General features: G+C 38.6%; 1 protein-coding gene across 1 annotated transcript; it reads left to right on the top strand.

The window, feature by feature from the left end:
* The first annotated feature begins 6 nt into the window (after window positions 1-6).
* On the top strand, window positions 7-1890 carry CDC42EP3 (CDC42 effector protein 3). The gene has a single exon (XM_026846244.1). It carries the CDS (start codon window positions 51-53, stop codon window positions 816-818), a length of 768 nt encoding a protein of 255 aa, XP_026702045.1. The 5' UTR covers window positions 7-50; the 3' UTR covers window positions 819-1890.
* The last annotated feature ends 12743 nt before the right edge of the window (window positions 1891-14633 follow it).

Below are 14633 nucleotides of genomic sequence, written 5' to 3' on the forward strand. Positions count from 1 at the left end.
CTTTTTTTTTTTTTTTTTTTTTACTTCCTCTCTCAGAAACTACAAGCAAGATGCCAGCCAAGACACCCATCTACCTGAAAGCTGCTAACAATAAAAAAGGGAAGAAATTCAAACTAAGGGATATCTTATCTCCTGATATGATCAGTCCACCACTTGGAGATTTTCGTCACACCATACACATTGGAAAAGAGGGACAACATGATGTTTTTGGAGACATCTCCTTTTTGCAGGGCAACTATGAGCTATTGCCTGGAAATGAAGGAGAAACCAGAGTTAGCCAGTCTGGTGGCCATAATGAATTCTTAAGGGCAAACAGCACCTCTGAATCCATGTTTACAGAAACTCCATCACCAGTGCTCAAAAATGCTATTTCCCTTCCTGCCATTGGGGGTTCTCAAGCCCTTATGTTGCCCTTATTGTCACCAGTGACGTTTAATTCAAAGCAAGAATCCATCAGGTCATCAAGAAATCCTAGGCTTAGCTGTGAGCCAGTAATAGAAGAGAAATTGCAGGAGAAAAGTAAACAGATGAAGGATGGAGAAACATACAAAGATGACATATGGGAGCAAAATGGTGGTTCTTCACCTCTTACTAATGGTAGAGACAGTCACTCATCCAGCTTTTCTGAACGATGCACTGACTGGCAAACAGTTGATTTATTTGATGATAGTCAACTTTCATGTGAACTAACCAAGACAAAGACTAAGTCAGAAGAATCGCTTTCAGATCTTGCAGGCTCTCTTCTCTCATTACAACTTGACTTGGGACCTTCACTTTTGGATGAGGTCCTCAATGTAATGGACAAGAATAAATCTTAGAACTGGTACTCCCTTGCTGCTTTATAAGTGATTCACTTAAACAAAAACAAACAAAAGAAACATAATTCAAAGGCAGAGACACTTAAAAATCAGTTGTATTTGCAGTTGTTTAACGGGTTTCCTAAAAATATTCTGAAAAAAATATTTTTTTACCTATTGTTTTTCATTATTTTTATTACACTAAATTCTTATAGCAGGAAGGTAAATTTTAATAACAGTTTTCAGCAAATATAAAATCTTTTAAAGTACCAGTATTAATGATCAGAAACTTAAGAAACAAAGTTTGAGGATGATACTGATTTGTGACATTTGGTTACTTCACTTCTACAGGTTACTTCTGAATATATGAGAATCTCTAAGCATCAGAAAGGAGACTGATATTTTTCATTTATATAAATTATTACAACATCACTTTACAGGTAGGCCTCTTTCTAGAACCTTGTGTTTGAGGGTTTCATAGTGTTTTCCTTCATTTTCCATAGTACCATTTCTGTTACACCTTCACTGTACCTATTTTCTCAGCCTTATACTACCACTCTGTATTCACATGTGAACAAATTGAAGACGCTTTCAGCTTGAACACCTGGTCCAGAGTCTCAGCTGCTTTAAATGAGTATGCACAAATTTTACACAAGTTGAGGCTTGGGCCTGATTGTATATGAAATGATATGTTGTAAACAGGTGACACATGCAAGATATTATGGTTAAATTATTTTAAAAGTTGAAATATTTTTTTGTGTGCATATTGGCTTTTTACTGCAGAGCCTACACATACAGTATCTCATCAAAATAGTTGCTTGGCATTATTGGTGCTCTTCTGAAATTTGTATATTTGTGTGTTTGAAAAGAAATATGTATTGATACTCCTTGCGTTTTTTCTTCATTTATTGCCACATATGCTTAACCTGCAACCAATTATTTTAATTTTTGAAGAAGGCACTGGTTATTCACAATGCTTGTGATGTGTGCTGCAACAGCCAATGTTTTCGGAAATGTGGATCCTTTAATACAGTACCTACATGGATTGCATAGATACTGTGTGCAATACAATAAAAAAAACCCTTTAAATTGCTACGTCTTTGTGATTCAGTACATAGCCTCATCAAAACACCGTTTTGTTTTCTGTTGTAATGAAACAGACTGCAGTGGAGTTGCAGAGATATGGAACCAAGGGGCAGATCAATTCTACTATCTTAATTCAGTTGAATTCTCCAATTCAGGTTCAAAACTTTGTGAGGTTTTAAGGCCAAAATCCAAGTAGGTAGGACCCTCTGATATACACTGATTTTTAAGTAATTGGAGACAAGAGAGTAATACTTTGGTCCTAGTGAAGTTAATGGCAAAGTTCCAGCTGCTTTCACTGAAGTCTTTATAAACTGTGTCAGGATCTTACCTAGACTGTTCTTCATTAGATAACCACGTTTATTTGTATCTTCCTGTTAGGGCAAGTCAGTCATGGATGTTTTAATTTATATTATATTTATCCTTAAAATTTCTAGGGAGTCAATGCCAATTAATTCCATTCCTCCAGTGTGTTTTAGGAACACAGTCGTTACCTCTGTTTCCAGTTAGCACTTACATTATTGTGCATTAGACATGCAGCTACATCCAGTTAGCACTTACATTATTGTGCATTAGACATGCAGCTACAGTCTCATATTATTCTTGGCCATTCTGCATCTCAGTTCCTCATTTACAAGAACTGTGTTTATTTTTAAGATAATGCTTAATTGCCTTCGATGTCACATTGTCTGTGTATAAGCCTAGACCAAACTTCCAGTCTATTCATGATCCAAGAAGAATGATGGTTCTGTGACTATAGTGCTTTTTGCATTTTAGAAAGCAGGTTCAAGGCTCTGCTTGGTCATATGTTTCTTATGGGACCCAAAGATTTAGAATCTAATGAGAATTTAGCCCAAAACTTTCACTGGAAAAAACTGTTGGTCATGAGCGTAGGGGAAGTCTGGGTGAAATGGGGAATTAGGTATTTTCTGTGTAGACCAGCTTCAAATACTATAATTAGAACATTAAAAGTATTTGCTGAATGAAAAGTCATTGTCTTGCAGGACTGTTCAAGTAAGTATTCCCTAGAAAGCAGAAACAGATTCTTACAGCAGTTATTGGAGTCATGTTATTTGTGATTTGTTCTCCTTTATACTTAATTTCCTGGCTTAGTCTACTGAAGAATGTCTCACTATTCCAGAGTTTTTGGTCCTTCCTATCTGATCTTCTAACTTTGTAAATCCTTAGGTCTTGTGATGAGGGTGGGTGGTCTGAACTAAAATAACCATCACTCCAGGCAAGAACTGGGTTGTGGAGGAGGACCTTTGCTCAAGTCAAGAACAGGACTTTTACACTGGCAAAGTAGATTTCATTTTTCTTTAAAGCCTTCTTGTTACTTTCCTCAAAAGCTGGATCCCTGAATTGTTCAGATCTGCTGTCTTTTACATGTAAAGCCTAGAAGATGCAAAGTGGAAATGTGCTCAGTAAAATACTGCAAATTCTGTAAAATACTCTAATCTTATCTGGCATCTCAGCTGTCACAATACAACGTGTCAGACCAAAACCTTGAAGCTCTGGTTTGTGAGAAGTTCTGCTCTCCTGAAGCCTTGACAAAATTCTGAATGGAAATTAGACTTTCCAAGGGGAAGTTACATGGCAGTTTCCTGAAAAACAAGATACCACTGCAAGCTGGCCTTCTGTCTGGAATGGAGGACTGGAAGGAGTTGCCTTGGATATCACATCAATTTTCTGTGGCCTCAGGGAAAAATATGCTAACTGTACGACTGTCCAGATATTTCCACAGATGCTCTACAAGTCTTGTGGTATGCCAGAAAACACTGATCTAACTGAAGAAGTACAGTGAAGACCTAAAGGTGTAATCTAAATGTGCTAGAGGAAAAAAACAGAAGCCATAAAGCATATGCCTAATTCCTGCATGAGTATTTGCTAAATTCCTACAAGCTGGGCTATGCACAATGCAATACAAAAACATAATAGAAAGTCTAATAATCAGTTCAATTCAAGAACGCTTCAATGCCTGTCCCAGTTCCCCTGCCAGCCTGAGTGATCAGTATTGTGCTAAGGATGTCAGTGGCAGATAAAAAGCACGTCAAATGCTGGAAGTGCAAAACTTCACATTGCTCTGTCTTTTTCTAACAAGGACCAAATCCAACGCCTTACAGGAAACTGAAAAGCAAAACAAACCTCCAAGCTGGATCACAACTGAAGGTTGGAAAACAGCCTGACAAGGAGGCTAACCCAAGACAGGTTCGATGCAAACATACAGTTTGTCTAAACACACGGTTTCTCTTGGAAATCCCTTGTATAGGTACATCAAGTAATTAATGACTTCCACAGCAACCTTACTTTCCTCCCCACATTGACAAAGCTACATGATGTTGCTAAAAATTGTCTATCATTGATATTTGGTTGAATTTTACACTCTTGAAACTTTAATATACTGACGGTGTCCATTTCATTTCACCTGTTTACCCATGCCCCTGCAAAGTATATGCTGGACAGAACCATCTAGATTTGCTGGTAAATGGGTATAAATAACTACAGTATGTGAAAAGGACAGAAAAGGACAGAAATTTTTTTTAAAAAAAAAAATTGAAGTCATAAATAATACCTTGTTTAAGGATGATTTTATTTTATAGTCCTTCCTTTTTGCATTTACTGGTGTTAACAAGGAAGCTACTTATCAGGGTTGGGGCTGAAGGATGTTCTCTAATTTGTGCAGGAAATGGACAACAAGAACAGGCTGAGACCAAGGAGAGAGGGGAGGTGTAACAGCTTGAATTTTTTTTAATTCCTGCTAGAATTAGTGAGAGAAGGGGCACTTTGGGTGGCTGTCTTTTCAAGAATGTCAGTCAGACCAGAATTGGAAGCAGCTGTTCAATATGTCAAATACAAAGAACCTAGATGCAATCCTAGCAGGGAAGGTGTTGAACCTGGCATAGTGAGGCCAAATAAAGTTTGAATGATGCAAGAAGAAACTAAGAGACACACTAGACTTTATTCCAGTGAAAGAAATTAATAGCTGTTGTAAGCAAATTAATTAAATTAGCAGTAACCTAACTGTTCTGCTTGCATCCATTTGCTTTTCATATGAACACAAAGTTCATAATGCATCTGTTTTCTATAAATGCTTTCATTTTATGTGTTGTTTTAAAAGGGTTTACTGACTCTAAATGTAAGGCTGGATCCATCACTAACTGCTTCTCTCTAGTTAGCATTTTACAAGGGCTAGAAAATCAAGGAAGTACTTGATACTTTGTTTACTTTTGAATATTGTAAGCTTTTTTCTCCCTGTAACAATTATAAAAGAAATTCTTTTTCTCCTGATTTAAATTAACTTCAGTAAAGTCACAGATTCTGATTTATACCAGAGTATTCCCAGAGAGAAATAAATTGCCCAGAATGTTTACACCTGGGAGAATATTCTTTTTCACAGGTACACTGCAGTATGACCTAACACATTCTTCAACCTATTTCTTTTCCCCGTTGCCCAAGACAGTTCATTCTTAGCTTGTGCTCAGAGAAACTAGGACTTCAGCTTTGTGAATGGGTGACTTTTAGCCATTTTAACCACCATTAGTGATATGTTTCCTTTGCTTCTTAAGATATTCATATATTCAAGAGCCTTTCTTCTATTAGAACCTCCTGTCAGGGTGCCACATGAACTGTGGCAGAGTTAGAGACCAGCACTCCTATGGCATCACAAGAGCAGGGACTAAAGGCCCTAGGCTAAGCTGAAATGGGGCAGGGGTGGGTCCCACTTGAGAACCCTGCCACCTCTGACAGATTTTTGTGGGTAATACTTTTGACCTGAGAGATGAAACTTATTTTTCTCTTCATTAAGTCATAAATAGTCACAGAAGCCACCCAACATGCTATTAGATTTTGTTTCAGTACAAATGAAGGAGTCTTGGGCCGTTCCCTGTTTGCTACATAGGATGAAACCATCCGCAAAGAAAAGTTAAGCACATTTGTTCATTTAAAAAAATGCCATTGTCATTCCAGGGCACCTAACTGCCTAAATAAAAAATGCTGCAGTTTTACAAGATAAAATGCTGATCGATTAAACTACCTCAAGAAAAAAGTTGATCCTGCATATTGTGGATGTATCTCTATTTTGGTAAAATTCACACCATGTTAGATACCACATGTCAGCAGTTAGCTGAGTAGATTTTTTGCCAGTCCCTTTTGGCCTCCCTTTCAGCTGCAAGTGCTTTGAGGTCACAGTCCCTAGATACTCCCCAGAGACAGTCACATTACACTCTAAGATACTGTCTCATGCATTTTTGAAAGATCAGTGGACCTGGACCTTTCCTTGCCTCTTGACAGACTCCTCCATATATACTAGATCCAGAACTAGCTGTAGTGGAAACCACTCACCATAATTTGGTCCCCAGGAGCTATCTGTTGCAATCACACGGAGTCAGACAGACCAGATGGAAGAAGCAGCAGAAAGGACCAGGAACAGCTCTAGTTGGAAGGCACAGGACCAAGAACCTCACATGAACAGCACTGCTGCAGATTAGGAGTCCTGCCTTATGAACTGCTTTGTCAACTGAGGGTTTTGGTTTTCTTCCTCTGGGCACACTTAACAGCTCCCTGTGCTTTGCCAAAAGGGAAGTCTGGCTCTCCGGCTGTGTGGAGTGTGCCTTTTGCCATACACAGGGGAGTTATACTTGTCACAGCGCCTGACCAACACGAGGTTTTCACCTGGCATGCAGAAGCTACCCACATCCAACAACTTTCCACTGTCAGGATGTCTCCCTTGTCCTCCTCCTCCCAAGCTTATGGTGCCTGTATCCCATGGCAGAATTTTAAAAGCGAATGAGACACAGTCATGGAAATGCAGTAAAGTTAGGTTAGACCAGGCTCAATCCCTCCACCTGGCCCAACAAATGATAAATAGTCATGTGTCAAATTTCAGAAAATGACTTGGGGGTCATAAATCTGAACTACATTCTCAGGTAGTAACTTTGTGAGAAGTATTTCCTAGGATAGCAGCTATCTCCACGGACCTTTTACAGTGTCTATAAACACCTTCACCAGTGAATATTTAGCTTGGCTTCCCCCCTCATCTTGTGGGAAGAGGTACTTTTCTAGGTCTGAAATCACACTGATGAGTGTCACAGGAACGTAAGAACAGCTGTCTGGATCACATCAGACTCCATCTAGCGAATATCCTGTTGCAAGAGTGAGTGCCCAGGGCAGAGTACTGTGATCTTGCTTTTGCCTGGCTTCTTCCTCTCAGGAGACAGAATTCCACCATCTTATGGTCACGGTACTACAACCAAGTCTGCCCCCAGTCTTCAAATCCCCAACTGGTTGTGATCCATGTGGTGTGTACTTAAAAAGAAAAATGTGCACCAAGAATAATATTTAAGAAATCCATGCTTACTGCCACTATGTTTAGACATCCAGAAGGAAAAAAATACTTTAACTGAAAACATTTATGCCAGGCTCCTTAGACACCTGTCTAAAGGTAGTATCAGAATCAAAAGAAAGTATTTTAAACACTTCTCAAACAGCTATCATTGCCATCTATTTTACAATATAATAACTGGATAGCTTATTTGTTTTCTAATATTTATTCTCTTTATAGGAAACAGAATTCCAGCCATTACTTTCTGTTTCTGAATGATACGGTAGGATGTTAGCCCTGTCTCTCAGGGCTTCCACCTATTCCTTTTTGACAAAGCATTCTGCTGCAGTACAGAAAAATTTCTGGGGATGGATTCTCTTTTCTTCCACATTAATTTCTAGTAAATTTTATCTGGTGGGTTGGAAAAATGGTGAGAATAGATTTATAATATTTCTACTTCCTCTCCTGGCAGATACACATATCTGCAGTTCATGGTTCATGTATTTATGTTTAATCATGAAGTATTTTCTAAATTCAGAAGAGCTTCACGTCACTTGTTATTTTATTGAAACTGCTCTCACTAGAACAACGCAGATGGAGACAGCAACTTAACAAGCTGACTGTAAATGTTGACCTTCTGCATCCACAGGGTTGCAAGAGTTTTCACTGTTTGGCTTTTGAAATCACTTTTGAATGTAAACCACAAATATGTTAAATGTTAACTAGGATTCTATAGTGAGCCCTATATACTGTGGAATTGTTGAGGGAATCCTAACCACACTAAGAATGTGCACGCTGAGGAATACCATTTCTCATACTGGAAGTAACATGCTTTCCAACACTGATAGCTGTGCTTGCTCTGGTACAGTGTAGGGAGTTTTCCCTATCATTGCCAGGGCAATCAGGCTAATAGGAAGAACAAAGGGAAAGGGAAAGTTTCCTCTGACTACAGCATCAACCTGAACTTCTAGGCTCTCTTGGCTCTAGCACAGACTTGAACTGTAGGCATGAACTTGGACAAATCATTTAATCTCTCCACATCTGAGACTGACATCTCTAGAATAAGAAAGATAACAGTAAGCTTCTATCAGATTTTGCCTGTTCTGTCAAATTAGATGAAAAATTTTGCAGGTAAGTTGTTTGGAGCGCAGTGCTTAGCCTAAGAGCATTAGCTGGGGTATCGAAGGAGTAGTACTGTTATATGGAACTGCAGTGCTTTACTGGACTATACACAACATGGTATTGTGAATATGTATGTTCAACAGGCTGTATAAAGGTTTCAGTGACAGATGCCTTAAAATCATATGTTCTATAAACTTCCATGAAAAACTATATCTTTTGAAGAAAAAAATCTAGGCTTTGCTCTCAGTTTGAACTATAATCAATCATAAGGCAATATGATTGTGTGACTTGGAAAAGAGGGAAAGATGGGATAGTGATGGCTTCAGGAAATCTAATATTCAGGGATCACAATCAAGGCATCTAATTTATTTGACTATTATCATTTTGTCTTTTTGGAACAGTGCTAGGGAGCAAGGCATCCCCTGTGTCTGGAGAGCTGTTAGAATAACATGGCTGTCACCACAGTTCAATAAATAATACAACACATGTCCAGCAACAGCAGGATAGTCACTATGCCATGACATGTTAGCAGAGATGTCAGACAGGTCAAATTTGTGGGGAATCAGTTAAGTGTGAACAGGTGCAACCAGACCACCATGAAATAACTCTCTGGTTAAGTCGTTCTAAATGAGGCATGAGACATGCTACCCTAATGGTATTTGTAACCTTAAACCACCTGATAGCCACAGAATATCTGACACTATTTCTAAAGCAAGCAAGTGAGAGAAATGGACATCCTTAATTACAGCTGCATCATGAAAAATATTTATCCTGTTAATATTGTGGATTGCTCCCTGAAGTGGGAGTAATCAAAGGATATTTTCCTTTCCTACTGTTACTGAATGAAGGGAGGAAAACTGTAAGTAGTCTGCCTGTGGGGTGGCATCCATTCACCAGATCATTTCATCAGGGTGGGAGAGAGTCATATAGCAAGAGGAGTTCTTTGCAGTTCATGCAACAAAAAAATGGCTCTGAGAGCCCAACAATAGCTGGCCCGCAATCTTCAGGAGGCTGTGCCATTTCTCACCAAGTCTTGGTGCCTTCACACCAACTTGAAAACCCTCTTCCACTTAACTTAGAAATTAATTCATTCAGACTGTGTTGGCGGCATACAGAGACAACGGAGACACCGAGGCTAAGATCCTTTGGCAAAACAGCCAAGATGTAGCTAAAAGATGTCTATCTCCCCTCTGCCCCATATGTTCAGTTCCTTCTATTGAAAACTGAGCATAGGAATGGAAAATTAATGTCTCCTTGGGTCTTGCTCTGCTCTCAGACAAGGTGTTGCCAGGTCATACCCCGTAGCCAGAAGCCCAGAAGCACACCAGTTTATGTATAGCCCTAGAGCTTTCCGCTGCTGGAATTGTGGTCTTTGCCTCTTCACCATGCACCTTTTGAAGTGTCACTCAGATGAAAGTGTGTCCACTGTGCCTTGCTTTCTGTCTATCATATAACACGACAACAAGGAAAATATAAATTACATGCTTTTCCATTTGTAGGGCTCCTCCTGCAATTATGAAAACTGGATAAAAATGGATTAAAAAAAAGTCCTACTGCATCCCTCTCCACTGTTAGCTTGCATTTGCAAGGTGCATTCTGAAAGCTTCCTTCCTACATTACATCATAACCATTTACCCCTTGGAATGTTGGAAGATACATCATGCCAGTGGGCAGATCTGAGAAAAGAACATGAGATAGTGGCTGACCCATGGGGTAATACAGCTTTTTCTGCTATAGAATAAAACTCGATCTATAACATTATATGCATATTAGGAGATAAGTACACACACTTATATGAATAAACCAGCATTGCTAATGCATAATTGGTTTTTAAGAGCTTTCACATCTTTGGGAGCAGAGGAAATCCTGCTGAGTGGACTCTGCCATGTCTAAAAAAGGCTCCTTTCATGATAGTCTTTTCTGCATTGGTGGAGTATAGGCATACTAAAAGGGGCTTTCTCAGCTGTCTGGCTGCTTATTTTCATCAGGTTTGTAGAAAACAGAGCTGAGCTATCTACCTATCCATCAACTCTGACTGAAACAGACCAAGATATTCAAAAGTGCTTCAGGATCTCACACACATATGAACCCATAGAGAGATTTCCAAACTGCTTTTCTCTGTAAAGCCAGGCCAACTGTGTACTGTGTGGTATCCCACACTGAAGTCTAGGAAGTCAGGTAAAGTATAAATTGATGCTGAATTTGACTTAGTGTTTTGATATTTAGATGAGTGCTAAGTGCAAATAAATTTAAATACTGTGGAGTCCAATTTTGGATTGATTTTTCATTGTTTTGTAACACAACTTTTAATCTTCTGTGGACAATTCTCTCTCTTCCTTTTTAGGAAATGTCTTAAAGATATAATTTAAACTATCTCATAAAAAGTTCATCACTGTCAGGCAGAGATATGTACAATTGAGCTTGCACATGGCTATTTTTTGGATTCTGTGAACTGTTTCCTTTTAGGGGAAAATCTATTGACAGGGCAAACTTCCACTAGTCTTCATTCAAGAGAGGTAGATATATATACTGTTATTTGCATTCTATACCTGCTATTTCATATTCATTATAGTTTCTACCAGCTTTAAATGTGTATCAAAAGCCATCTTTTCAGATCAGCCAGCTCTTTTCATTTATGTATACAAAAAGTCTGCACATGATGGAGTTAACCTAGGGTGGACACAAAATCTGAAATATTGAACTTTGACATTTTCCTTCTAAAACTCATACAATAATCCATTCAATCACATTTCCTGATTAAATTGACATTTCTTTTGCACATGTTTTCCTTTCCAGTTTAAGTGCTTTTCTAGTAACAAAAGTGTATATGATGTAGGAGAGTTCAAAAAGTTACGAAGCTTTTTTCACCGTTAGAAAGCTGTGCTACTGGGAAATATCCTTAGATATTCTAACTGAATAAACCAAAAGTTCATAACTTAAGCTGCAAAAAAATACCTTGAAAATCAAAATATGACAGTTTTGGTGGTTATTCTTCTTTCCACAATGTAATGTGTTGCTTTAAATAGGATTTCACATGCATTCCATAAAACTCAGTGATGTCTGGACTTGATAAAGGAAGAAAAGAAATTAAGAGATATCTCAAATCCATCCATAAAGCTGGAACAATTTACACCTATGAAGGATTCTCACAATACCAATTAGGCTTGATGAAATTAGGATTTCTCTACTGTAAAACTGTTTAACAAACTAAAAGCTGTAGATCTGACCTGAGGATAAATGGAGTCCATGATGCTCTGTGAATTTTCTCGTTGAATATCCTTCAGATCATTTTTACAGTGAAGCAGGGTTTAGCTCCTGTGGAATGAAGGAAGAATTATCACTTTAAAATATCTGTAGATCTGAGTGGTTGTCAGAAAGCGATAAGAAAATAGAGCTGTCTGCAGAAAGCTATATGAGTTTATAATGCTCCGGTGATCCTGGGCTTGCTCTCTTCCTCTTCCCCCCAATTCCTTCAAACAAGGCCACAGTAATGTGCTAAGCGTACCTTTCTTCTGGCCACCATTCCCTGACCAGTCTAGAGCACAAGCAATATATACAGAAATGAATACTGACTTGGGAAATTCTTCACAGAATCCCCAGTTATATTTCCAGTAATACATAGGTGGCCTTGGAAGTTTCTCATTCAGCATAGTTTAGACCATGGGTCTGAAATGTGACCATGAAAGGATCCTACTCTGGAATAACATTATTCAGTGTTCCTCAGAAAGAATCAGGTATCTCTTGAGCTCAAAGATAATCACCACTTGTTTTCTATGGTAATTTATTCCTGATGTTTATCTTGGGGGAATTTCAAGATGATCTCATAAATCTTCTTCATCTCATCCATTTATAGGATTGTTTTCCCCTTCTCTTATTTGCACTGCTAGATCCAACTGGCCTAAACCCTCCCCAGAGTAACTGCTTTACACTAGAGAACATTTTTTAATTGTGTTTTATAAATAAATAGTTTAGATCATTGGGTAAGATTACCCATTAGCTGAATATGCTGAAAGATACTTTTTAGTATCTTTTTATACTTTTATAGTCTGCCTGAAAGCACTTACTATACTAGATGAACAGTTTCTTCTGATCAGAAAATATAATGAGGACTTCAAAACCTGCAAACCTAAACCGGATCATAAAAAGATGTGGTTCTAATACTTTGTTTCTCACTGTCTTTTTAAGACTTGTTAAGAGGAGTCAGTCATTTTAAGACAAGTCACACATCCAAGCAAGGCCTACTGTGTTGCATGGAAATGTGGAAGCCCAGTGGACACTTCTGTGTCTCTTCTCAGCAATAGGACAAGCTAAACACAGACTGTCTTTAGAGACCCTTTTTATCTGTTCTGACTAGAGGATCAGAAGGACTTTCATCAAGAGCATGAGAATACAAGGCCATCATGAAAGTCTAAGAAGTTTTGTATAGTCTCTAGATGTAGTATGACAGAAAGAGAATTCTAGGAACAGTCATAAGCCTGCTCATATGTAAAGGCAAAGTCTTTTTGCTAAGTTATTTATTAATACAGTACTACAAAACTTAAAGTAACTCTGAAATTATTTTTCTAAGTTCTGAAGATGTCTAAGAACACATTGTAGAAGAAACTGCTCTAAGGAAATGGTGAGGAATCCTTTATTAAAGGACACCTGTCTATGCTTCTCAAAAAAATTTAAGAACAAACATTTTATAACTTTTATTAAAATCACAGCAACACTTTTTTCTCACTTGCTCTTTCTCCCCAGGTGTAGAAACAACAAAAAGATCATTAAAATCAGAACGTGTCTATGTGCCTATAAAGCTTACTGTAGGAAACCAAGCAAATTAGTTTTATATTTAGTTATGAATGTAGTGAGATCTGAAGCTCATCTTTAGTCCTTCAAGTAACATATTCCAAATGTAGTAAAGCCAAGTCCTTGTCTCTCTTGCTCATGAGGGAGCCTGGACTTACTTCATTGTTCTTGTGGAATGCCGCTGCTGTGTGAAGGTCCTGCTCACAGCTGGAGAGGCAATGGCTGGACTTGTTTCAGTATATGTTTGTTTGTAGACTAGGTCTTAAAAAGATAAAACTACACTATCACAGTTATCAAGACCAATCTCCCACATCATAGCTAGTCCCATGATATAGACCATTTCATAGCTAGGTCAAACCCCATCTTAAACCCTTTGTTTCCATTGCTGTTGTCATAACTCCAGCTTTTCACTCTTGCAGCAACCTATGCCTCGATTTTCCACTCTAAAATCATTAAGGGTCAGTTTGTACCCTTGTGCCAGTGCTGACTTTTACCCTAAATAGCTTTTCCTCCTATTGTTTACCCCTCTTCACCAGTGTGTTTGTTGATGGCATTCATTTTCTCCCCGGATCTTCATTTTGCTAAACTAAACAAGTTGTTCTGTTTAAATCTCTTAAAAGGCCTTTAATTCTCTAAAGATCCTTTCAGCTCTTTTCTGCAAACATTCTAGTTTAAGTTCATCCTTCCGGTACATAAATGATTATGCAATTTCCCAAAAGTGATTTCACTAGTGCCTGTACTTCCCAATTTGTAGTGGAAGAGCCTGCTAGAGCCTTGGCCTTGATTAGCATTAGTGATTCTCTATATCCTCCTGAAATGAGAAGCCACTACAGACTGCAAAGTGAGATGCTAGTGCTGGCTTTCATTGCTAAGTAGAAAGCCTGCCATGCAGTGAACCAGTTACAGGATACACTGTGTTTTTATTCCTAGCTAAGTTATGGTAACACAGTCCTGAATTTCTGAACTTACAGATCACTGTGGGCAGGCCTCCTTCTGAAAGGGAGGTCCAGCCTTAGGTATCCAATATCCTTATTTGGATACCTAATAGAACTGAAATGCTTGAAAGAACCTAAAAGTTGAGCACTTATGTGAATTAGATAATTTTCCATAGTACTTCCTTCTTCTTGCTGCAAGGCTATCTTTGTGTCCCACTCACTTCCAGCTGGCTGTTCTCAAAGCAGCGGTTGGTTTTACTTTGATAGAAAGCTGGAGCGTTGTGCCATGTGTATTTGAAAGGAAGACCCTGTAGGCCTGGATACTGTCCACCCACTACTCATACTGTATGCTGCCTTGCCACCCACCCTCCTGCACCATGACCCAGACTGTAGCAGCAAAACTGTTGGTTCTCTGCAGGTCTCTTATGGAGCTGTTATCACCAGTAAATCGTCACGAAGTAAAAGGATGCACCTGAGCTACATTCCTCCTGCACATCTATGGTGGCGAGAAATCTCAGTTTCCATACAATTTCCACCTCATCCTTTATTGATAAGGTGTTGTGGGGTCCCCACATACCTGGGAAGCTC

Source organism: Athene cunicularia (assembly GCF_003259725.1).
Source record: "Athene cunicularia isolate RWA chromosome 3 unlocalized genomic scaffold, athCun1 chr3_part1, whole genome shotgun sequence".
Taxonomy (NCBI): Eukaryota; Metazoa; Chordata; class Aves; order Strigiformes; family Strigidae; genus Athene; species Athene cunicularia.

Excerpts from the sequence above, each read along its gene's own strand:
- CDC42EP3 (XM_026846244.1), top strand. The coding sequence starts at position 51 with ATGCCAGCCAAGACACCCATCTACCTGAAAGCTGCTAACAATAAAAAA.